The 25,559-nt window shown below is 45.2% G+C and overlaps 1 protein-coding gene across 1 annotated transcript; it reads right to left on the reverse strand.

The window, feature by feature from the left end:
- Positions 1 to 7,421: 7,421 nt before the first annotated feature.
- Positions 7,422 to 11,351, reverse strand: LOC136464020 (putative kinase-like protein TMKL1). Its single transcript, XM_066462987.1, has 2 exons — positions 10,393 to 11,351; positions 7,422 to 8,515 (listed from the first exon to the last, which is right to left on the reverse strand). Exons 1-2 carry the CDS (start codon positions 11,045 to 11,047, stop codon positions 7,929 to 7,931), a joined length of 1,242 nt encoding a protein of 413 aa, XP_066319084.1. The 5' UTR covers positions 11,048 to 11,351; the 3' UTR covers positions 7,422 to 7,928.
- Between the last annotated feature and the right edge of the window lie 14,208 nt (positions 11,352 to 25,559).

Consider the following 25,559-nt stretch of genomic DNA (forward strand, 5'->3'; position numbering starts at 1 on the left):
AGGTTGTTGTTCTTGGTGGTGATTTAAGGCAGATACTGCCTGTCATTAAGGGTGGGACTCAAGCACAGGTTATTAACGGTGCTATTGTCAATTCTCCATTATGGTCATCCATAACTGTTCTCAGCCTTACTAAGAATATGAGGTTATCTTCTTTAGGCCTGGATTCACAGGAACATCAAGAGCTGTCTGATTTTATCCATTGGATTTTAGATGTTGGAGATGGTAGAGTAAATTCTTTTGCAAAAGAAGGAGACACTGACGCTGCATGGATCAAAATACCCCATGATTTGCTGCTGATGCCTAAAGAGGATAACATCAACTAAATAGTTCATGTAATCTATCCAGATTTATAGAGAAGCTACTCTGATTCCTCCTACCTTAGGGACCGAGCCATCTTAACTCCTACCAATGATTTGGCCAAAACGCTTAACGCGCATGTAGTTTTGCTCCTCCCCTGTGAGCAAAAGGAATATTTGAGCTGCGACAAAACAGGAAAGCCTCTAGGCACTCATGATGCATATGATCTGTTGTATCCTATTGAATTCCTAAACTCTCTCAATGGAAATAATTTCCCTCGACACCGACTCATTCTTAAAGTGGGTGTCCCTATAATGCTGCTACGGAATCTAAGCCAATCTGATGGCCTTTGCAATGGTACACGGCTGATTATCACTACTCTTGGAGACATGATTATTGAAGCATGAATTATGACAGGTACCCACGCTGGTCAGACCGTCCTCGTCCCACGGATTTGTCTAACACTAAAAAATACAAAATGGCCATTTGTTCTCCATAGACGCCAGTTCCCAATTAAAGTATGTTATGCTATGACCATTAACAAGAGCCAAGGATAGACGCTTTCTTACGTCGGCGTCTATCTTAAAAAGCCAGTTTTCACACATGGCCAGCTCTATGTGGCTCTTTCACGTGTGAGCTCAAAAAAAGGCCTCAAAATTCTGATAGAGGACGAAAATGGAAATTCTACAGATGAAACCAAGAATATTGTCTACAACGAAATCCTTGCTTGTATCCCATATACCGGCCTAGGGACATCGCAGATCATTTGAAGTATTTACTGATTGTGTTATATGTTGATATACCGGTTGATTGTTTATGTGTATTAACATGTCTTCCTCTACATTTGTCTGTTCTGCTACCTATGCATGGTAGTCTTCTTTGTTGTGCATACATAATTAATGTACTTACTTACACATTTATTTGCGCCTTATTAACTTAATGTCTTCATCACAGTTTCCCAATTTTCTCATGTTAGAGATTCATCCTCTTCCTAGTTTTACAGGTGCATGATATGGCTCGTACACCTGCCCCCACACTCTTAGCAAATCTAAAGCTAAGAGACATCCAGGCTTCTGTCTGTGTTCGAGTTAGCAGAAAGTGGAATTTCACGGGCAGGAATGAGAATGGGCCTATCCTACATGTTGACCTCATTCTCACTGATAAAGAGGTGTGGGTTTCTAACATTTTCTATCTATGTGTACATTTTCAATACAATGTAATTGCTTATAGCCTTACTCACTTCAAAGGTTTATGTACCTACATTTCCTTTTGCTCCATGTAATCCGCCTTTTGGTCTACAAAATCGTTGCAGGGAGGTGTTATGTACGCTGAAATTCCAAGAGATGAGGTGCAGGACAAAAGCCCTCTCATAGAGGCTGGCAAGGTGTACACCATCAGCAGATTCAGGGTTAAAAATGCTAAGTATTCCTACATGCCTGTTCGTGGAAATAACATGATTGAATTCATTTGCTACACTCGAGTCATAGTGGAAGATATCCCCTCAGACATGTTCCCACAATTTGTTTATACGCTTGTCCCTTTCAGTGAAATACATCAGCATGTAAGGGAGCACCCAAATTTTATTGGTAAGCTCCTTTATAGATCAGACACTCTAGCCTAAATACACCAGCTCTTAATGTTCTATATACTATGCACATATGTTATTGGTGTTGTTGTCAAAGTGCATCCACCAATCCCAACATGTTTACCAGGACAGACAACGTCAACTCTAACCTGGGACATAATTATTAAAGACTTAGAGTAAGTGCTCTGCGATCATACTACACATTCACCTTTAACTTTCGCACCCTTAAATCCATGTTCTTTGTTTTTTGTTCATCAATTTCTAGAGACGAAGAGCTTAGGGTCACATTATGGGGATCGCGAACGACATCATTCAGCCTTGATTCTATCTACAGCAACAGTACTCCAAGAGCAATTGTCTGCTTGTTTGTAGGTTGCATCCCCAAAGAGTACCAGAGTAAATTTCCTGGCCGTCTACAGTTTATTTGGCAATGGTTCCTCCTTGTTTACACAAATAGCTAAGACATAAAAATATTACAGGGGTATCACATGTAACTGGAAGCAACGCCTGCCACTGGTATCTAAATCCTCTCATACCAAAGGCCCAACCATATTATAACAAGTGAGTGTCGTACTTCTACACGGTCGTTTCCATCCTTCATTATATATTGTACAAAAATTTAATTATTAACACGCTTCTGAAATTATAGGCTTCAGGATCAGCACTTCCCAATAGATTTGCCCCCTTCATCACCAACGCACCTACAAGAGGACGAACAAATTGTCATAGAGCACAGGTCGCTTGATGAGCTAAATGCACTTGATCCGTATGACTTCCCTGTATGTCCTATAAAGCATTCAACGTTCAATTACTTATACAAAACAATGCATCCTAAAATATATCTAATTTTGGCCTGTTTGTTTCCATGGGAAATAGGCTTTCACTGCACAGTCACAATTACGGCTGTGCCAGATGACAATTCATGGTGGTATCTAGGCTGCCGAGGATGCAAAAAATCAAGTCCTGATCAGCTCGGCGGTGCGCCTTGGTGTGGTGCTTGCAGATCCTCAGATTTTATGCCAAGGTAAACCTACTTTCTTACCTCTTCATACACACCACGCTGTTGTTTAGTCCGAAGGTTCAATGACACTCTTCACCATTTGTTTTCATTACCTATTTCACAGATACAAATTGACCTTTGCTGCGAGAGATGAAACTGCAGAAGGTCAGTTCTTCTACTTTGACGGTATTGCTCAGCAGCTTGTTAAGAAAAGCTGCAAGTCTCTCTTTCACCTTCCTGATAGAATGAGTGGCACACCTCCTGGGCTAACAGCTATTGTCGAAAACAAGTATACATTTGCTGTAGGCCTAACAAGCGAGTCTTACTATTCAAAGTAGACAAGAGAATACCAGGTCAAGTGTGTTATGGAAGATTTCCAGAAACGGCTGTTCACTCCAAGATCACTACCAGTTGAAGGATCCAGCAAGGTTACTCCTCCACCAAAACCCTTGATGGTCATACCAGCTACAACCACTGCGCCCAGTACAGCCAACACATCGTCCTTGATAGATGCACCACCTATCGAGTCTCCTACTCCAACAAAACCAGCTACTTTACCACCTGCTGGACAAACTACACCGTCCACAGCTAAGAATTTAGATGATCAGGCCTCGTCTACCAAGGTGATCTCCTTAACGCATATAATGACATTGTAGAGCCTAATTACTTTTACTACAAAAACTTACTGTTCGAAACTGAGCCTCTCATTTACACACGCTGTGATGTCTACTGATTCCCGTCACTGTGCAGGTCTCGGTGGAACCTGAACCTGCTCATACCCCTGCTTCATCTGATGTTGCTGAGTATGTGTCTCATACCACAAACTATGTACATACGATTTGCTAACTCATCCAGGTTCCTGTTGCGCTGTTAAGTCTATACCTAAATCTGGCAACTGTGTAACAGTTCCCCCTAGCTTTCCTTGAATGGTAAAGGGTTCATATAATACCATAAAACAAATGTTTGATCTGAGGGATGGTTAGCATATAGTATCTCTGTACTTTGCTGCACTTTTATATGCGTTTCTAAACTTGCTCGCTATTTAACAATGGCTACGCAAGATAGCTTGAATGCTAGATGGTTTATATAGTCCAGAAGATGCTTTGGTCTGACCCTCTGAAGGATGGTTGACATGTGGTATCTCTGAGAATTAATGTTCATATCTTTAAAAATTTTGTGAAATTCAACCAAGACATCTGAACCTCTTTCTTGTGTCAGCCTGACTGTCACAATGGTCATGCCTTACCATTTTCTAACTCAATTGCTAATTACTTTACCACTTTCGTGTTCACAAATATCTAACTGTGTGCTGTTTTTTTCCCATGAGTTACCTATTTTACACTATACTATCAAAATTAGCGCACTCAGAATATATGGGAAAAAAAGTTCTTGCTATCTTCCTATTACATTCCGTAAGTCATGAAAAATTAGATTACTACAGATTTTTCTTACTGCTGGGACATTAGTAAGCTACTGACCTTTGTAGTGTAAGATCGTCATGCGAATCATCAATAGCACGACATCAAACCATCAGGTCGATGCACGTTGATAAATTTAAATCCTTGTACATACAACCGTCCTTTTCTTCTGGTCACATGAAAGTAGTTGTATTCTATAATTGTGTTTATTTCATCACCACAATTAGTATTGCTTCGGATAATCTTATATCGCTGGCACATTGTTCTATATTGCTCTGTTATGCAGTATTGCCTTTGAATATTATACATGCCTGCTGTATTTAAAGTACTACAACTCACACTTACCGCTGATTAATTAATCAAACATTACTTGCCGATTCGCAATTTCTGATGCTATGTTTCCCAGACTGCCAAAATCGTCGACCCATGTTGAAAACAAACCTGCAAAGAGGAAACTGTTTGAGAAGCAATCTACTCATGAGGAGGTTTGCCCTCTTTGTATCCACAAATCATATCTTTTTCCCACCTATACTGTATACCGCACAGACTGATGCTAGACCTGCATTCCCACACATAGCAAATGTGAGTACAGACTTCCTGTTAACTATACTCAACGACCTCTGTCGATCACATACTTTTCCTCTCAGGAACTCAACATAGACGTCTAGATCACCGGACATGATGAGAGTACACACGAATAAGCCTGGGCGTTCGGGTTACCCGATTTTTTCGGGTCGGGTAATTCGGGTAATGAAAATTGCTACCCGATATTACCTCCAAAAAAACACTACCCGCAAATTCGGGTACCCGATAATTCGGGTTCAGGTTCGGGTATTATCCGATATACCCAAATTTACAGAAAACAACAAACTACACTAAATTTCAGTAGCGATCTATACATAATTTCAGCAGCAATTTATATAGAATTTCAATAGCAATTTATAGTGAATAATATATTACAGTCACTCATTCAAATAGAGAGAATTATATTCTAATAAAGTGATAAGTTAAATGGTTCAGCTAACAACACATGATAAATACAAAGACAAAAACAAATCTTCGGGTAGTTTGGGTACCGGGGGATATTACCCGAATTACCCAAACTAATTTCGGGTAATCAAAATCGCTATCCGAATTTGGTATCGGGTACCTCGGGTTCGGGTAATTCGGGTCCGGGTTCGGGTAATTCGGGTATGGGTAATGGGTATCGGGTATTTTGCCCAGGCTTACACACGAACAGCATCCGGAGGACCACCTAGACAGCCGAAGAAAAAGGTATTAAACACTAACTATAGATCGGAGATTCCAGGTTTTTGCCAGACTGTTTACAATGATAAATTAGAACATGACCATATAATCCTTCTATGCAACTTCTCAACAATAATAAATATGAACCGCTTTCAGGCCAAGAGCTCAGGATACTAAACCGCATGTCAAGTCTGGTGGACGCAAATCATCATCAGGCGATCAGAAAAAGTGATACAGGCTTTTAGGTACATACTGCCATGGTTTTTTAAAGTCACCTTCTTCAACGCTGCTATTATCATCTCAACATATCTCATGTTTTGTACAGCTTGTAAAACCCCTTGGTGCATGACCTTGTGCATGACCGTCACAATGCGTACACCCAAGCTCATCTTCAACACAATGTACATTGGTATTTACAACGCCGGTTCAAAACTTGGCTGCCTAGATTACTATACCACCACGCAATCTGTGCGCTTTTGGGGCCCGTCTTCAGCATTCTTGTATAGTCTAGGATCCCATTATCTAATGTTATGAAACTAGGAATACTACTTGCTACTAACTGCACTGTACCACCAACTATGCCAGGCTATAACCTGTCGCTGAACCTATGGTGTGAACTGTTGTAATATATCAGTAACACTACCCTAACCTTCCAACTCGAAAAAGTGCTTCATGACATCCATCCATATAATATAAATATAATTTGTAGCTCTGCGCTGCGTTTACCGATGCTCGCTATGCTTACGTGTACCATTTGATTTTCTGTTTAATTGCGCGGCGCGATGGCGCGCATGATGTACTAATGAACAGGGGCGGATCCAGCAGTGGGGCGGGGGGCTCAAGCCCCCCTACCCAAACCGAAGCCGTGTAAATTACTGTAGAGTCCCTATGAATTTTTAGACAAAGTTCTATAGTGTAGAGGGGCTAAGACTTAAGATCGAGCAGCAGTGTTGTTCACTCTCACTAAAATATTTCCTAGATTCGCCGCTGACAGTGAATCGTGAAGCTGGCCAGTACCAAGCCCGCCGTGGAGGTGGAGGGATGATCCGAACGATCAGCGTCAAATTAAAGGGGGCTCCGGATTTATCACGAGTACCACAGCACGGCGCGTACGATCACCGGACTCGGGCGCCGTACCGTGCGCGCCGACAAGATCCCAGGGGCGCCCCGCCGGTTGCGGGTTGTTTGGTCCGGTCATTTGCTGGTGGTGCTCCTTTGGCCTTTGCAGCGCTGGGACAGGTCTGCTTCACGTGCTGCGGCCTCTTTTGCGTTTGGTTTTGCCGTTTGCGCCGAGATGGACGGACGAGACGATGAAGGAGCGGGACCGGCGGTCTGGTCCCGTCCTGTGAATGAATGGGATGCCGCCGCTATCTGGTGAAAACTCGGTGTCGAGATCCTGACACTGAGGTGGTTGGTGTATTACTGTCGGCACCGAGACTTCCTCCTTTTTGCTGCAGATGTGTTTCTGGTTTATCCGGCGTGTTCTCAATGAAATGCGCAGATGAGAAAATGTCGGCATACCTTCTGAGCATAGGTGTGACACGCACGGATGTGCGCGGCTGTCAGTGTCAGCTAAAGAAATGCGATCGGTTTGAGGCCTCGAATGGGAGATCTAGGATGTCACCTACACCTAAGATTCTTCTTATTTCTTGACAAGATACCACCGCGCCAGGCTATCGAAAAAAAGTCAAGAGCTAGCGGATCTTCATCGCTTTGATTACAGGGGATGAGAATGAAGTACGGTTAGTGACATCCTCGCCGAAAAAAAAGTATGGTTAAGTGATAAGGACAAATCACCAACCCTGGAAAGGTTCCAAAGACTCCACTGCGGGTGAATCAATCAATCACTCGCTTTGGTTGTCAGTATGCGTCGCATACACATGGCACCGCGAGCATGGCAGTATCACGACGTCGACGACAAATACCATGTTAGGAGTACATTGTTATACGCGTCTGCAAGAGAACATTCCACCACATGGAGATTTCTCTGAATGTATGGAAATACAACACGTACCTTTAAACTAACAGTCTTTTAGAAATCTTCAGGGCAGGTGCTCTACGATTGTACATCTCCAACTTTCAGGATAAATAAAACACAAAGAAACACAGTCTAGCACTGATGCTCATGCACCGAAAGCACATCCTGTATATTTTCTGATGACCACCTCTGCATCTCGGTGAAACTGAAACTGTACAGTACAGGTTCCTGGATGTGAAAACTTGTATCCATTCCCCAATCGATCGCCACCACAAAATACGTTGTTCATTTAGCTTGGGGGCAGGACGCTTCCCAGATCAACGGTATGCTGCAACAGAGAGCATTGCTGATTAAGTAGCAACCAGTTGCCAGACCAACTCAGTACTCACACATCCATCCATTTCATCTCGCGATCTCCTCGAGCCTCTTGAGAATCTGCCTCGTGTTGGGTCTCAACGACGGCGACGGGCTGCAGCAGGCGGTGGCGAGCTCGAAGAACGCGTTCAGGTGCTTCTCCTTCCCGGACCTCTTGCAGTGCCTGGCGAGGTCAGAGCTGAACGCGTCGGAGATCTTCCGCTCCAGGACCAGGTTCTTGAAGGAGGCCGGGAGGAGGATGTCCCGCGGGTTCGGCCGGCCGTCGTCCGCGCCCGCGGGCTCCTTCTGCGCGAGCAGCTCGAGCAGAACCACTCCGAGGCTGTAGACGTCGCTCTCGCGTGTGGCGTCCCGCATCTTGATCAGCTCGGGTGCCTTGTACCCCTGCGCCGCCGAGGCCTCGAGCATCTCCTGGGCAGCGGCAGGGTTCAGCAGGAGGTAGAGGCTGTAGTCCGATATCTTACACTCGTAGCTGGCGTCGAGAAGAACGTTGCTCGTCTTGAGGTTGCCGTGGACCATCGGTTTGTCCAAGCCTGTGTGCAGGTGATCCAGTCCCTTGGCAATGCCAAGAGAAAGATTGCAAACTATGTTCCATCTATGCGATTCCGCGATTCCCTCTGTAAATGATAGCAACAAAGCAATTAGATACTGTCACGACTGATACCAAAAGGATGTTCAGAGCATCAATTGATTTATGAAGTGTTCATAAGCTAGATCGCAGATCATCATATCCCGTAGAAAATTGTGATTCAGCAACCCATGCAGATGACAAATACGCACAAACTTTAGTGCAGACTGTTTAAATCTACTCCGTCGCTAAAGAAGCACTCCACTTTAATCTAACAACTCTTAACAAACAACAGGAGTCAGGAACATGGCATCAGGACCGGACCCATCCGAAGTTTCGAGCTGACAGCAAAGCAGAAAAGGTTTTCACAAAGTTGATTTGATGTTGCCTATAATCACCCTCTTCGCTTATTGGTTTCAGCCAGGCTTATTCAACCAGCCAACGATGTTTTCCTCTCATAAAAAACCAGCACCAGCCAGCCCAAACCAGCACCAACCAGTGAACACGCTAAATATATAACGATGATGACAACAGATAGCAAGAACACATGTGGCCCCACCCAAAAAGAAAGTAAGAACTACTAGGTGCCCTGCTTTTTGAGAATTGATCTGCTTTGTACTAAGGCCGTGTTTAGTTGCCCCGAATCGGCGCCGCCCAAAACAATGTTCATTACTGTAGCTCACTGTAGCATTTCGTTTATATTTGGTAATAATTGTCCAATCTTTGACTAATTAGGCTCAAAACGTTCGTCTCGCAAAGTACAACCAAACTGTGCAATTAGTTTTTGATTTCGTCAACATTTAGTACTCCATACATGTAACGTAAGTTTGATGTGACGAGGAATCTTCTTTTTACATAGTGTCAAAATTTAGATTTTGGGTGAACTAAACATGGCCTAAATTTAATTTAGCAATGCCATGACACTTTCCACTCTATGGAGAAAAAATATATATGAGCAGACGTACCATTTCAGAGCCCTCGGTTCTCGTGTGCATTTTATGACAACGCCGGATTATGAAATTTAACAAATCAGTTTAAACTTGCCACCAATATCAGGACCATTTCAACTCATTTGAGTTGTCCCTTTCAATTTACTTCACGCCTGGTTTAGTTCCCAAAAATTTTCACCTCAAACTATCACATCGAATCTTGCGGCACATGCATGGAGTATTAAATATACACGAAAAAAAACTAATTGCACAGTTTGGTTGCAAATCGCGAGACGAATGTTTTAAGACTAATGATTAGCCATAAGTGTTACAGTAACTAACATGCGCTAATGATGGATTAATTAGGCTTAATAAATTCGTTTCGCAGTTTCCAGGTGAGCTATGTAATTAGTTTTTTTTATTAGTATCCGAAAACCCCTTCCGACACCTCCGAAACATCCGACGTGACATCCAAAATATTTCATTTCGCGAACTAAACGCAGGCTCAGTCGAACTAAACTTTTAAACTTTGAGCTGCATGCGGCAAGACTGCAATGTAAACAGACTGCAATGTAAACAGCTGGGATATGTGTATCATACCCCCACCGGTCTGTTCGCTTCGCTGAAAAGCCATGGCCGAAACTTCTCCGAAATAGTACGGCTGTTAAGAAAAACGAACAGTCCACATGTGCTGTGTACGCTGGTATTTGTATAATGTGCTACAGCATCGTGGAACACAGACCCGAGATCTTGTTTTGACGGTGGCCTGAGATGATCTTGCTAAAAGTACAGGTTCAGTATCAAACCTGTCGACAATAATTGACCTGATGACCCCCACATCAAACCAACGATAGAGCAACCAAAAAAAAAGTACTAAGTCTCGTGTTTGAAATGGAATTTAGCATAACTGATTAACTGCTGAAAAAAAACTGCTTGAACTGCAAATGTAGGCGAGACTAGGAAGAAGCAACCAAGAAGAATGCAAAACGTAACCAACCTTGCAAGAAGCGGTGGAGCGAGCCGGCGGCGTAGAAGGGGTGCACGAGCAGCTTCTCGCCCCTGGGGCCGACGTACACCGCGCGGAGCGGCACGAGGTTCGGGTGGCTGACGGCGCCGATCCGGCGCGCGGCGGCGTAGGCCTCGTCGGCGGCGACGGCACACGCGGGGCGCACGAACCGGAGCAGCACGGCGGCCTCCCCGGAGCGCATGGCGGCGCGGTACAGCGTGCTGTGCGCGGACTTGGCGACCACCTCCCCGGGCGCCTCGAGGATGGCGGCCACCGACAGCGCCTCCCCGCCGGGGAACTTGACGAGCGCCTGCTGGGCGGCGCCGTGGCCGCCGTGCGGGCCGACGCCGAGGCGGTCGGCGAAGGGGCCGAGGTAGGGGAGCGCGCCGAGGCGGTCGGCGATGGGCGCGAAGTAGGGCAGCACGGTGCTCCCGCTGGGCGCGCGGCGGCGGAGCCAGGCGGGCAGGCGGACGCCCGACGGGAGATAGCGGTCGAGGCGCAGGCCGCGGAGGCGCGGGCGGAGGAAGCGGTAGAGAAGGTAGGCGAAGAGGATGCCGACGATGGGGAGCAGGATGGTGTTGCTCCGCCCCGTGCGCACCGGCTCCTTCGACGGCGTGTCCGCCTCGGCCGCCCCCGCCATCTCCATCTCGCGCGTCCGGCTCTCGCGGGAAAATAAACGCGCTCAGCGCGCCGGTGGGGGTGGTCGATCGGTCGCCGCGCTCTCAGGTCAGGTTCGTCGTGGCGAAGGTAGCTAGGCAAGGCAAGGCACGGCAACGCGAGCTCTTGGTTTGCTTTGCCGTGCTCCGCTGAGTTGCTTTTCTCCTCGCGCTGAGGGATGGCAAAGGAAGTAGGACTAGCAAGCAGGCAGGGCCTGGTGAGCTGGCTGTCCTACGGGCGGGGCGGAGGTGCGTGGCTGGCTGGCTGTCTCGTGAGAGATTCTTGTCTCCTCGGCTCGCTCCCGAGGCTTTTATCACTGTGTGACCTGTGCGACTGATGATGAGGCTGCGGGAGTGCGGGGAGAGGGTAGCTTCCGGCTTGTTGGCCGCTTTTTCTTTGATGAGGGATTGGCCTTTTCCCTTTGGAGATTAGCTTAAGGAGCAGGAGGTGTTTAGTGGGCACATTTCGCGGAGCTTTCTGCCGCTTTTTTCCCGTTGAAATTTGGCACGCCGGGCACATTTCGCGGAGCTTTTTGCCGCTTTTTTCCCGTTGACACGGGCCACGGCGGCTGGTGGCACCGGCAGTTGGGGTTCGGGGTAAGGGCGTGCGTGCCGGAAACAGGACGCGCGCAGATGGACGTCGGGGGCTGGTCCCTCCCGTCCCGGCGTTGGTTGGCTGCCGCCTGCCGGGCTTTCCCTCGGTGTAAGGAAGTGGCAGAGGGATCCACAGGAACTTCGTGGTCAATGGCTGTTGGATCGAAGGTTAACGGCCCGGATGCGATAGATTCTGGGGAACCGTCACCGAGTGGAACCTGCATGGCTAGGGAGGGGCACCGTACTGTGCTCTCGTCAACTGAAGTCTCTGGTGGTGCATTAAAAATTGACGGAGTGGTTCACAAGTCATTACTGCTGCTGTACTAGGGAGCAGTACAAAGCACGGAGATCTTCGTGCAATTACTTCTCACAAGGACAGTTCGGTCTTATTCTGCCGATGGTCTTAACCTATTTCAGTGACGATAATCTCGATCCGTCTTGACGACTCTCATCGTTTTGTGATGCGTGATTGCACACGTACGTACGACTCTACGAGTACTCTCGTTGAGCCACCACTTCCATGGCTTCACTAGGAACAACACATGTTTACACTGCTCAGTGAAGACGTACGTGCCAGACGAGACATTATAGAGGTGGTCGTTCGGTGTTCCGGCTGTTTCTTGATAACCGCTAGCTCGATGTTTAGGCACATCACACCGATGGACACAAAACACAAACGTGCTTTTCACGCTGCTGTTGGAAGGTCACGCTCTTTCTCAAGCACGACGCCTACAAGCCTACAACTGATATATACACAGCCACCGTTCATTCATTGATCGAAAATACTTCCAGCAATGATGCTTGGTATACAAGCGACAAGCCTTTGGGAGTTGGAAGAAACCACCATGCATGCTTGGCCCGGACAAGTCCTTTTCAGCGTTTGGTGGCGTTTGCTGGGATTTTCCTCAGAACATTCATTCATTTCATCGATTTCCTGCATCGCTGCATGCATGCATCAGAAGACTCTGACGAGCTGTGCTTGTGCACGTGAAATTTTTGCATTTGGGTCCCTTTTGAAAGCATTTTTTACAAAAAGACCTATGTCAAAACGTTTGCTGAAAATAGATCATTTTTTAGGCGTCTTAGAACATGACGCCAAGGTATGAGGGTCGGCGTCGACTGACACGACGCCGAGGTCTTGCCACATCACAGACGACCCCGGTCGACGGCGACACAGTGGCGCATGGGGTCCGACACATCGGCGTTGTGTCAGCCAACGCCACAGGCCCAACCTCGGCGCGGTGGGACTACACGCCGAGATATTGGCACCATCCGGCGCACGGCCCAGGCGGCCCAACAACACTTCGTGGCCCAATAGCTCGGCGCGGGGCCACCAGACTCGGCGCGGCCCGACTCAACGCCGAGGTCTGGACTCTTGAAGCCGCGCCGCGGCCCCTTCTTCTTCCTCCCTCCATTCTAAAAGCGCCGGCTCCCTCCATTCTAAAAGCGCCGGTCTCCCCCCACGGCCCCCACGAAACCCTAACCCCCAAATGCGACCCTAGGTGCCCGGATCTCATCTCCCGAAGCTTCCTCGAGGTAATGGTCCCTCCCCTCCTCCAATCTATCCACGTAGATGTGCTTGCATTGTCTCTAATCATGTGGAATCATGGGTGTATGGTGTTTTGGTATATGTGTATTTGTATTTGCAAAATGTATGGCTTAGGTTGATTGAGTGCATTGTTGTTTAACTATTTTATGTGCTGAACATGTTAAGTTAGTTTGGTTTCTAGTTATTTTGGTCATTAGGGTTCTTTATGTTATTGTAGGTGTTATTAGGGTTAGTTATCTGTTGGTCATTAGGGTTAGTATGTATTTTAGTTATTTGTTGGTCATTAGATTTTAATTTTCTATGACTAGAAATGATTATGTTGTTGGGGTTGAAAAAGATGAAATGATATATTTTAGTTTCTACTTATTGGATTGAAACTCACATGATATATTGATATGTGACACTACTTGTTGTGTGATGGCTATAGATGGATAAATTAGTGAGGTTGCATCATGGAGGCCGTATTGTTAGGACAAAAGATGATAGTTTGGAATTTCTGGACATGTGTGAGGGGTTGTTGATTTTTTCTGAAACACCATCTTTGACCTAGTTAGTGGAGCGAGTGAAGGTTAAGTTAGGCTGGAATGAAGGAGATGTGCATGTTCAGTTTAAAGGTGTCATAGATGTTGGGTCGTCGAAGGGTCATCGAATCAAGCGGTTGCTCAAAATTACAAGCGAGTCTGAATGAAATGATTACAAGGTAGTTGTATTGGCCTCAGAAGTGCGATCTTTGGATTTAGTAGTAAGTAAGGAGTCCGGCTTAGGAAATGATAACTACAAAGCATGCCCATCTTCCCCCGCTCACATAGGTTATGGTCCTTTGTCTGAAGAAGAAATACTTGTCACACAACTAGGCTATGGTGGTAGTGAAGTGTTTGGATTGCTCGAGCGTGATGGAGGTTGGTTTGAGGGCGGTGGAGATGAGGAGGAGAATGCGGTTGCCGATGGTGAGGGCAATCATGATAGTGATGAAGAGGATGATGATTATGTAATTGGTGATGCAGAAGAAGGTTTGAACGATGCTAGCAGAGACTTTTCTATTGAGGATGAGCTTAGCGACGAAGATGATCTTGGTGGTGAAGAAGACTTTGGTGATGCTAGGGCTACGAACAGTTTTGACATAGAGATAGCTGGAGATGATAAATCCTTCGTAGAGGAGATAGCCGAAGACTCTGATGACAATCGCCCTGTTGGTCGTCTCAATTTTAGGGAAATAGAGATATTGTCTAGGGTCTTACCTTAGAGAGATCCACTAGTTGGTGATTTCGAGGACCTTAGCCATGGTCACAGGGCAGTAGCTGATGGTGGGCCAAGTGATACAACAGTGCCTGATGTTAGCGGTTGCCTCATCATACGGAAGGGCATATTGTTTGCTACCATGGATGAATTGAAAACATGGTTGCAAGAGTACTTCATTGTACACAACCGACCTTTTAGGGTCATCAATTCATTCAAGGAGAAGAGGTACACTATTGCTTGTGAAGAACAACAGTGTGGTTGGAGAGTATGTGCTAGGAAGACGAAGGCAGGCAAATGAAAGATTACCTCAATGAAGCAACCACATGTTTGTGCCATTGCTGAGGCAGAAGAGAACCATCTGCAGCTCAATTCTAGGTTCATTGCAAGGCAGTTATGCCCCGTGGTGAAGCATATGCCAACCATTACGGTGTCCACGTTGGTTGAGATCATCTTCCAATGGTACAATACTATGTCAAGTATGGAAAAGCATGGAGGGCAAAGCAGCATGCACTGGAAATAATATTTGGAAATTAGGAAGAAGCTTATGAGCGCCTTCCTGTAATGTTGAATGCAATGAGGGCTGTAAATCCTGGGATGCACTTGGAGTATTTACCTAAGGAGGGTGAAACAAGGAATGGTAGCCAGGTATTTGGAAGGGCCTTTTGGGCGTTCGGGCAGAGCATCAAAGCATTCAAGCATTGCAGGCATGTCGTCTCAATTGATGAGACCTTTCTTACAGGGAAATTTGAAGGCATAATGCTTGTTTGTATTGGGACAGATGTAGAAGACCAGCTTGTGCCATTGGCCTTTGCGATTGTTCGGAAGGAGGACACGGATAGTTGGTGTTGGTTTCTTAGGCTAGTAAGACAAGTGGTAATTGGTTTAAGACGTGATGTTTGTGTGATATCCGATAGGCATGCTGGCATTCTGAATGTCGTAGAACAAGAGATTCCTGGTTACAGCCAAATACATCACCGGTGGTGCACCAGACACCTTGCTCAGAATCCTATAAGGCGTGATCACATAAAGGACAACTTTAAATTATTTGAGGAGGTTTGCAGGCAGCAAGAGGTTCAATTATTCAAAGACAAGCTAGATGCCCTGAAGTTAGCCACAAATGTTGATGGCAGGCAATTCTTGAGCGAGTTGATGGCTGAAAGCTCTAGTTTGGTTTTGGTGAATTGATGAAACCCTAAGTGCTAACCTAGTTCATCAAGTGATCATGAGATAGGTAGCACACTTCAAGTAGAGAAACAAATGAAGATCATAACATGACAATGGTGATAGCATGGAGATGATCAAGGGCTTAAACTTGAAGAGAAGAAAGAGAAAAACAAAAAGCTCAAGGCAAAGGTATAAACCATAGGAGCTATGTTGTTTTGGTGATCAAGACACTTAGAGAGTGTGATCACATTTAGGTTTGATAGCCGTACTATTAAGAGGGGTGAAACTCGTATCGGAATGTGGTTATCAAAGTGCCACTAGATGCTCTAACTCATTGCATATGCATTTAGGATCTAGTGGAGTGCTAACACCCTTGGAAATATTTGTGAAAATATGCTAACACATGTGCACAAGGTGCTTGTAGGGTTGAGATGGGTTTGGGTCCCTCTCTCCCTCCCGCCGAGCTTGCAAGGCGGGATTCGGCGCTTTTGGAAAAATGAAATGTCTATTTTCTATTACGCCGGATGCAAAATTCTTGGTGGTTGGCACATTGGAGCAAGGGTAAAGAAGTTAGAGTTGAAATGGAGTTGGTCGAAATGATGCTGGCGTCGGTCTACTGACCGGACACTGGGTCACTCAGCGACCGGACGCTGAAAGGCTGCGTCCGGTCGAGCTGTCAGACGGCACAGTAGGCTAGGGTTGAGCACCGGACGCTGGCTGCGTCCGGTCAAGGTGGACCGGACGCGTCCGGTCGGAAAAACATGCCTCGGGGAGCTTACTGGAAACGACCGGACGCTGGGGCTTCAGCGTCCGGTCATTTTTACCGGAGCGTCCGGTCAGCTTCGTAGCCGTTGGAATCTGACGAACATCGTTTGAAGGGGATGACACGTGGCGTCCATCGGGCGACCGGACGCTGAGGGCCAGCGTCCGGTCAGTTTGACCGGAGCGTCCGGTCAGAGCGCATTTTGCCCAATGAAGGGGTATAACGGCTCTATTTGTTGGGGGCTCTATTTATAGCCCCATGGCCGGCTCAAGGGAGTACTCTTGCACATTTTCATTGACATAGCAACCTTGTGAGCCTAGCCAAAGGACTCCCACTCATCTACATCATTGATTCATCATCATAGTGAGATTGGGAGTGATCCAAGTGCATTGCTTGAGTGATTGCATCTAGAGGCACTTAGTGATCATGTTTCGCTGTGGATTTCGCTTGTTACTCTTGGTGGTTGCCGCCACCTAGACGGCTTGGAGCAGCGAGGATCGTCGAGCGGAGGTGGTGATTGTCTCCGGCTCCGATCGTGGTGATTGTGAGGGGTTCTTGACCTTTCCCCGGCGGAGCGCCAAAAGGTACTCTAGTGGATTGCTCGTGGCTTGTGTGATCCTCATCTTGTATTGGTTGTGCGGCACCCTATTGAGGGTTTGGCGTGTGAAGCCAATTAGCGCGTGAACCTCCAAGTGAGTGAATCGCCACAACGAGGACTAGCTTGCCGGCAAGCAAGTGAACCTCGATAAAAATCATTGTCTTCATCATTGATTCTGAGGTGATTGGTCATCATTGTTATTCATCTTCGTGATTGATTGGTTCATTCATCTATACGGCGGTATAACCCTCTTGATCACTCTCTTTACTTTACCGTAAACTAGTTGACAAGCTCTTTAGTGTAGCTAGTTGTGAGAGCTTGCATGCTTGGTTGGTGTGGCTCTTTAGTTAGCCTTTGAGAGCACACTAACATAGGGTAGTGTCATTGATCTTGTGTGAATTGACACTATCTAAACTAGAATTGTGGTAGGTGGCTTGCATTTTGAGTAGGCTAGCGCAACACTCGCTTCGCCTCATAATTGTCTAACCATTTGGTTAAGTGTTGTTGTAGAAATTTTTATTAGGCTATTCACCCCCCCTCTAGCCATTAGGACCTTTCAATGGCGTCGAAGGATAAGTGGTCACTTGCATATGACACCGAAGGTTGGAGATGGGGCTTCATGACTAGTAACATGGCAGAGATGTTCAATGGCCTTCTAAGAGGTTATCGTGGTCTGCTTGTGACTGCTATTGCCTCATTCACCTTCTACAAGTTGAATGCTTGGTTCATTTCGAGGAAGAAGCATGTGGGGTCTCTATGGACAGTAGGCAAAGCTTGGCCACTTTTAGCATCTCAGGAACTAGCTTTCTCAAAGAAAAAGTCTAAACGACAGAAGTGTTCATGTTTCGATCCGATCAACCATGTATATGAGATTCTAGAGGGTGGTGGAACTAACATTGGTGGTGAAGACCGGGCTGCTCGAAAACATAAAGTAGTGATCAATGAGAACAAGTGTACGTGTGAAAAACCGACCATATACCATAGGCCTTGCTCCCACATGATTACAGCCTGTCACCTTAGACGTGTTGAACGGTCTGCAAGAAAAACAAATTGTTACAAAACAAATAAATAAGCAATACTTAATATCACAAGAAAATTAATTAACACACAATAAAAATTCCTCACAATCGATGCACGGCGCTGTTGCTTTGTAGGTTCCCATGCATAATTGGGACACATCCAGTACCTCTGTCTATATATTTCCTCATCTTCAGAGATGTCTACCTTGCAAGGATCACCACAAAAACACATGGGTCGAGGAACACCTTCAGGGAGAGGCTTTAGGTCGTAGGGATTTGCCCTCTGGCGACCATAGCTACAATTGAAAGAATTTAGTCATATTAACAGAGAACCAAACCTAAACCTAGGATTTTCTATTTGTTGCACAAATAATGAATAAACATTGGGATTACCTTGGAATACGAGCTTTACCACGCCTTGGCATCCTAATATTACGTAGAAAAAAAATCAATCCAAAGTACCTTGCAACGAATGTAAAGCTACTAACACTAAATCACCATACCTCCCAAATAAGCTTTTCATTACAAACCCTAAGCAAATTTGAATCCCAACAAACACAAAATTTAACTCAATGATTATAAACCAGAACATATACAACAATAACAACCACCATATATTTGGGTCATTCAATCATTTGAACCACCATACATTGCACGAATGACATGAACATGAACCAAACCTATAATGCCAAGTTCAAAAAAAAACACAAACAACCGAATCTAAATGGATGAAATGAAAGAGGGGAAAGAGAAGTACCTTGACAAAACGTCAAAACCCTCGATCTGGCCTCCCAAGAGCTGGATTTAGGATTTAGGGTTCGTGGGAAGAGAGAGGGAGTGGAAAATGGCCACCTGTTGGTTCTGAATGGAGGGAGGAGGAAGAAGGGGGCCGCGGCGCGGCCTCAACTGACCGAACCTCGGCGTTGAGTCGGGCCGCACCGAGGTTAGCGTCTCGGCGTCAGCTGATCGCACGCCGACCTCTTGGCCCACGAAGCGTTGTTGGGCCGCCTGGGCCGTGCGCCGAATGGTGCCAAGAGCTCGGCGTGACTCCCTAAAAGCATCTAGGCCCCTAGTTGGATTTCGGTGATTAATGTCAATACAAGATTACTATGACTAACGTGTGTTTTGTAGAGACAATTAAGTTAGGTCATGGTAATAGAGATCGATTGGGCAATCGAGGTTGTCATGCCCCTACGATGGAAATCGTTTTGGTTTTCAAAGGATGGACGACAAGGTTAAGGATAACGAGTTCTAAGTGTCGATTGAAGTTGGAGAGACACTTAGAGTAGTTTAGGACTTTGTTTTTCCTTTGGCCGTACTATGAAGGGGGGTATGAACGGGTAGCTTGACCTAGTTGAGTCTAGTGAGTTAGGTGTGGTGCACACTTGTTAAAACTAGCTCTAGGTAGCTCCTATGAATGCCTAAGATCCTTTGGAGCAAACTTCATTCACATATGTTCGGAAGTTGGAAGTGAATGGAGGGTCAAATACTGACCGGACGCTGGCTCCGGTGCGACCGGATGCTGGCCGCAGGGTTCGGTCAGTTCATTTGACCGAGAAGATCAAGTCTGGTGTGACCGGACGCTGGGAGGTCATGTGACCGGACGCTGAGGGCCAGCGTCTGGTCGACTCCAGTAAGGGTCCAGACTTGGAAAAGAGTGACCGGACGCGTCCGGTCAGTGTGACCGGACCCTGTGTATCCAGCGTCCGGTCGTTTACAGTAAGCATCCAAGAGCGACCGGACGCGTCCGGTCGGTACTGACCGGACCCTGACAGTGTCCGGTCATCACTTGAAAACTGTTTCGCAGGTTGAACTGACCGGAGCGTCCGGTCATCACGACCGGAGCGTCCGGTCATCCCGCAGAAGCTCATAACGGTTCGTTTTTCAGGCTGGCTTATAAATAGAAGCTCCACTCGTGAGTGGAGTATCTTTTGCTCATTCCAACAGCTGAGAAACACGTTTGTGAGTGCCAAGAAGAGCAAGGTCCTAGTGAGGTGTTTGTGATTCGAGAATCCAAGAGAGTAGCCTCACTAGCAAATCAAGAGTAGCAAAGTGTGCATCCATCTTCTCATTAGGCTTCGCGTGGTCAAGTGAGAGTTTGTGCTTGTTACTCTTGGTGATCGCCATCACCTAGATGGCTTGGTGGTGATTGGGAGTTTGGTGTTCACCCAGCAGAGCTTGTGGGTGACCCAACTCAAGTTGTGAGCGGTTTTGGGTGATTCGCCGCGACGGAGTGTCGAAGAATCAACCCATAGAGAGCACTTGATCCTTGCGCGGATCAAGGGGGAGCTACACCCTTGCGTGGGTGCTCCAATGAGGACTAGTGGGGAGTGGCGACTCTCCGATACCTCGGCAAAACATCGCCGCGTTCCTCTCTCTCTCCCTATTTACTTTGAGCAATTACTTTGAGCATTTACTTTGAGCAATTCAATACTTGTTTTCATTTCCATAAGAATTACTTGCTAGAGTAAGTTTGGAACTTAGGTTGAGAGGTTGTTGTGCTTTAGTTTGATATAAACACTTTTCTAGGCACAAGGGGTTAATTGGGCTATCCGTAGGATTTGATTATTGCAAGAAAATTTAGAATTAGCCCAATTCACCCCCATCCCCTCTTGGGCATCTTGATCCTTTCAATTGGTATCAGAGCCTCGTGCTCACGTTTTTAAGCTTAATCACTTAGAGCAAGATGTCTCACGGGGATGGTCCTCCTCCTATCTTTGAGGGAGATGATTTTCCATATTGGAAAATCCGCATGGAGGCTTACTTAGAAGCTCTAGATGTTGGAATTCTTAGAGCCGCCTCTCAAGGGTTCCCCGCACCTAAGAATGTCGCACAACTTCAAGGCGATGAAGTAAATTATGAAAAATGGAATGCAAAGGCTCGCAACACCATCTTTAGAGGCCTTTGCAAAGATGTGTTCAATCGTGTAAGGAACCACAAAGACGTCCATGCACTATGGTCGGATGTTTGTGCGCTCCATGAGGGAACCAAGAGTGAGCGTGAGGAACGCTATCATCTTGTGATTAAAAAGCTAAATTCTTTTGAGATGTTTCCCAAAAAAATGCTAATGAGATGTATTCTCGATTAAATGTTCTTGTAGAGGAAGTCAATGGGCTTGGACTTACTCAAATGTCACCATCCGATGTTGTGAGAAAAATCTTGAGTGTCCTCCCCATTGACAAATATGGGCACATTGTGACCGTGCTACATCAAGGTGATCTTTTCGCCGCTACACCGACATAAATCTTGGGAAAGATCAATGCTCATGAGATGTACATGCACATCACACCACAAGATAGCTCATCCTCTACAAAGAAGAAAGAGAAAGACTTAGCATTCAAAGCTAGCCAAGACAAGGGCAAAGCAAGACTTGAGTATGAGAGCTCAAGTGATGAAGATGATGAAGAAAGCCTTGCCCTCATGGTGAAAAAGACCACCAAGATGCTAAAAAGGCTAAACAAGAGTGGCATCAAATTTGATGGCAAAAAGAAGTTCTTCACTAGCTCAAGAAGAAAGCCAATCTCCGAGATGGATTGCTACAATTATGGCGAACTTGGTCATCTAGCTCATCAATGCACAAAGCCCAAGAAAGATAAGTTCAAGAACAAGGGCAAGAAAGATGATTCAAGTGATGAAGATGAAAAGAAGAAGAACAAGCCATACAAGAAGAGAGATAGCAAAAAGAGGGAGTTCTACAAGAAGAAGAAGAGTGGCAAGGCCTATATTGTCGGTGATTGGCTCACGGACATTGATTCATCAAGTGGATCATCCGATGATGATAGTGATGATGAAAAGGTGGCCGCCATTGCTATTGATCTTGCATCTTCACCACCACCATCGCCATCATCCTCTACACACCTATGCCTTATGGCCAAAGGTGAACGCAAGGTAACTAAGAGTGATGATAGTAGTAATGATGAACATGCTAGTGATGATAGTGATAGCGATGATGATGGCTCACCTACTTATGATGATCTTGTCAAAATACTTAGAAAATATACTAAGATCATTAGAAAGAGTAGAGCTACAAATGAAAAGCTTGATGCTAAAAATGATTCACTCTTAGCTAAGTGTGATACATTAGAAAAGGCTAATGATGAGCTTAAGAAAACAAATGATTCTATATCATCCAAACTCAAGGAGCTCAAATCTTCTAAGAAAGAGCTTAAAGATAAAAATGATAAACTTGAGTGGGTACACAATGAGCTTATCACTAGTCACAATAAGCTAAAAGATGAATATGCAACTCTAAAGATCAATTATGATACCCTTATTATTGCATAAGAATTCTTACCAAATGAGCCACATGATGCTACTAACCATGTTGTTAAGATTGATATAGCTACCTCATATGATGATTTAATTGATGAAAGCATTGAGCATGGATCTAGTAGCAAGGGCAAGCAAGTGGTTGAATGCAATGACTATAATGAGTATGTCAAGCTCAAGAGTAACAATGAGAAGCTCATGAAAGATCTTGAAGAGATGAAAAGTCACAACACCATTGTGCTAGAAACTCTTGATCATGACAAAGAGGTGATCCTTGAGAATGAGAAATTAAAAGAAGAAATCAAGAAACTCAAGGAAGAGAAGAACAATGATATTCTCAAGGAAGAGAACAAGAAGCTCAAGATGGAGAAAGAGCATCTCAAGGTGAGATTGAGCAAGTTTGCTAGAGGCAAGCATCTCCAAAGTGAGCTACTCATGAATACCGTCATGAAGATGGATAGAAGTGGCATTGGATATATGGCAAGTGTAGAGAAGAAGAAGGCTCAAGCTCAACACCAACAATCAAAGCCAAAGCCAAAGCCAAAGAGATGTTTTGAATGTGGACAAGAAGGCCATTTTGCTCATGAGTGTCAAACTCCACCACCATAACCCTTGCCCAAGCATGCTAGACCCTTTGCTTTCAATGCTCACTACATGCTTAGAAAAGATTCGAGTGGAAAGATGAAAGTCATGTTCTTAGGTCCCCCCAACAAGAGTAGGCCTAAGAAAATTTGGGTGGCTAAGTCACTTGTTGAGAAGGTGAAGGGCCCTCAACAAGCTTGGATCCCTAAAGCTTGAATCTCTTGTGTGTAGGTGAACTATAAGACCGGTGGAAGTCATTGGGTTATTGATAGTGGTTGCACACAACATATGACCGGTGATTCTCGTATGTTCACCTCACTAGATGAAGAGGTAGATGGACAAGAGAAAATAACATTTGGAGATAATTCAAAGGGCAAGGTCAAAGGATTGGGCAAAGTGGCAATATCAAATGATCATTCCATCTCAAATGTGCTCTATGTTGCTTCATTGAGTTTCAACTTGCTATCCGTTGGTCAATTGTGTGATCTTGGCTTCCAATGCTTGTTCACCGAGAAGGAGGTGGTTGTATCTAAGGTAGATGACAATCAAGTGATATTCAATGGATTTAGATACAACAACTTATATCTAGTTGACTTCACCTCCGAAGATGCAAACTTGAAGACTTGTCTATTCACCAAAACAACACTTGGGTGGCTATGGCATAGAAGGCTTGCTCATATTGGGATGAGCTCACTCAAGAAGCTTATGAAGAATGATTTGGTGAGAGGGTTGAAGGATGTGAAGTTTGAGAAGGACAAGCTTTGTAGTGCATGTCAAGCCGGCAAGCAAGTTGCAAACACTCATCCAACCAAAGCTTTCATGTCAACCACAAGAGTGCTAGAACTCCTACACATGGATTTATTCGGACCAACAACATACAAGAGTTTGGGAGAAAATCTCTATTGTCTTGTGATTGTGGATGACTATTCAAGATATACATGGGTGTTCTTCCTTCATGATAAATCCGAAGTTGCATCTTGTTTCAAGAAGTTTGCAAAGAGAGCACAAAATGAATTTGAAGTGAAGCTCAAGAAGATAAGAAGTGACAATGGCAAAGAGTTTGACAACACAAACATAGAAGCTTATTGTGATGAACTTGGAATCAAACATGAAGTCTCCGCAACCTATACTCCTCAACAAAATGGTGTAGTTGAGAGGAAGAACCGGACTTTGATCACTCTTGCAAGGACAATGCTAGATGAGTACAACACCCCTGAAGCTCTATGGGCGGAAGCAATCAACACCGCATGTTATGCATCCAACCGCCTATTTCTTCAAAAGTTCCTTGTCAAGACACCATATGAGTTACTCAATGGGAAGAAGCCGGACGTCTCCTTCTTTAGGGTGTTTGGTTGCAAGTGCTACATCTACAAGAAGCGGCAACACCTAGGGAAGTTTCAAAGGCGTTGTGATATAGGTTTTCTTGTTGGTTACTCATCGAAGTCCAAAGCATATAGAGTATTTAATCATGCCACCGGCTTGGTTGAAGAAACATATGATGTGAAATTTGATGAATCTAACGGCTCCCAAGGAGCACATAAGAATCTTGATGATGTAGGTGATGAACCATTGAGGGAGGCTATGAAGAATATTCCGGTGGGAGACATCAAGCCAAAAGATGATGAAGATGATGTACAAGTCATTAACCAACCCTCTTCATCAAATGTACCACAAGATGGTGATAAAGTTGGGAGAGTAGAAAATGAAGATACTCACATCTCCCACGAGCAAATGGTGGTACAAGCACAAGATGTTGATGCTCCACAACCTCCTCCTCAAGTGGTCAATAGAAGAAATACACCTCTCCTACAAGATCATCCACAAGATCTCATCATAGGGAGTCCAACAAAGGGGGTGATGACTAGATCTCAAAAACTTACCTCATTTATTGCTCATCACTCTTTTGTCTCTTGCTATGAGTCTACCAAGGTAGAAGAAGCTCTAAAAGATCCGGATTGGATCAATGCCATGCATGAAGAGTTGAACAACTTCACTCACAATGAAGTATGGAATCTTGAAGAGCGACCAAAAGGTGCAAGAGTGATTGGAACAAAGTGGGTGTTCTGCAACAAGCAAGATGATCAAGGTGTTGTTGTGAGGAACAAGGCAAGACTAGTGGCAAAGGGGTTCTCTCAAGTTGAAGGTTTGGACTTTGGAGAAACCTTTGCGCCGGTTGCAAGATTAGAAGCCATCCGTATCCTTCTTGCATATGCATCACATCATGAAATGAAACTATATCAAATGGATGTGAAAAGTGCATTCTTAAATGGCTTTATTAATGAACTAGTCTATGTTGATCAACCTCCCGGGTTTGAAGACCCTAGATATCCTAATCATGTTTATAGGTTGTCCAAGGCACTATATGGGCTTAAGCAAGCCCCAAGAGCTTGGTATGAGCGCCTTCGGGATTTCCTTATTGAGAAGGGCTTCACCATTGGGAAGGTCGACACCACACTATTCACCAAGAAGCTTGATGGGCATATCTTCATTTGTCAAGTATATGTTGATGATATTATCTTTGGATCATCAAATGAAGACTCATGCAAAGAATTTGGTGAATTGATGTCTAAGGAGTTCGAGATGTCAATGATTGGTGAGCTTACATTCTTTCTTGGTTTTCAAGTCAAGCAAATGAAAGAAGGCATCTTCATCTCTCAAGAGAAATACACAAAAGACTTTCTCAAGAGATTCAAGATGGATGAATGTAAGCCAATCAAGACCCTAA

Source organism: Miscanthus floridulus, chromosome 7 (genome assembly GCF_019320115.1).
Source record: "Miscanthus floridulus cultivar M001 chromosome 7, ASM1932011v1, whole genome shotgun sequence".
Taxonomy (NCBI): Eukaryota; Viridiplantae; Streptophyta; class Magnoliopsida; order Poales; family Poaceae; genus Miscanthus; species Miscanthus floridulus.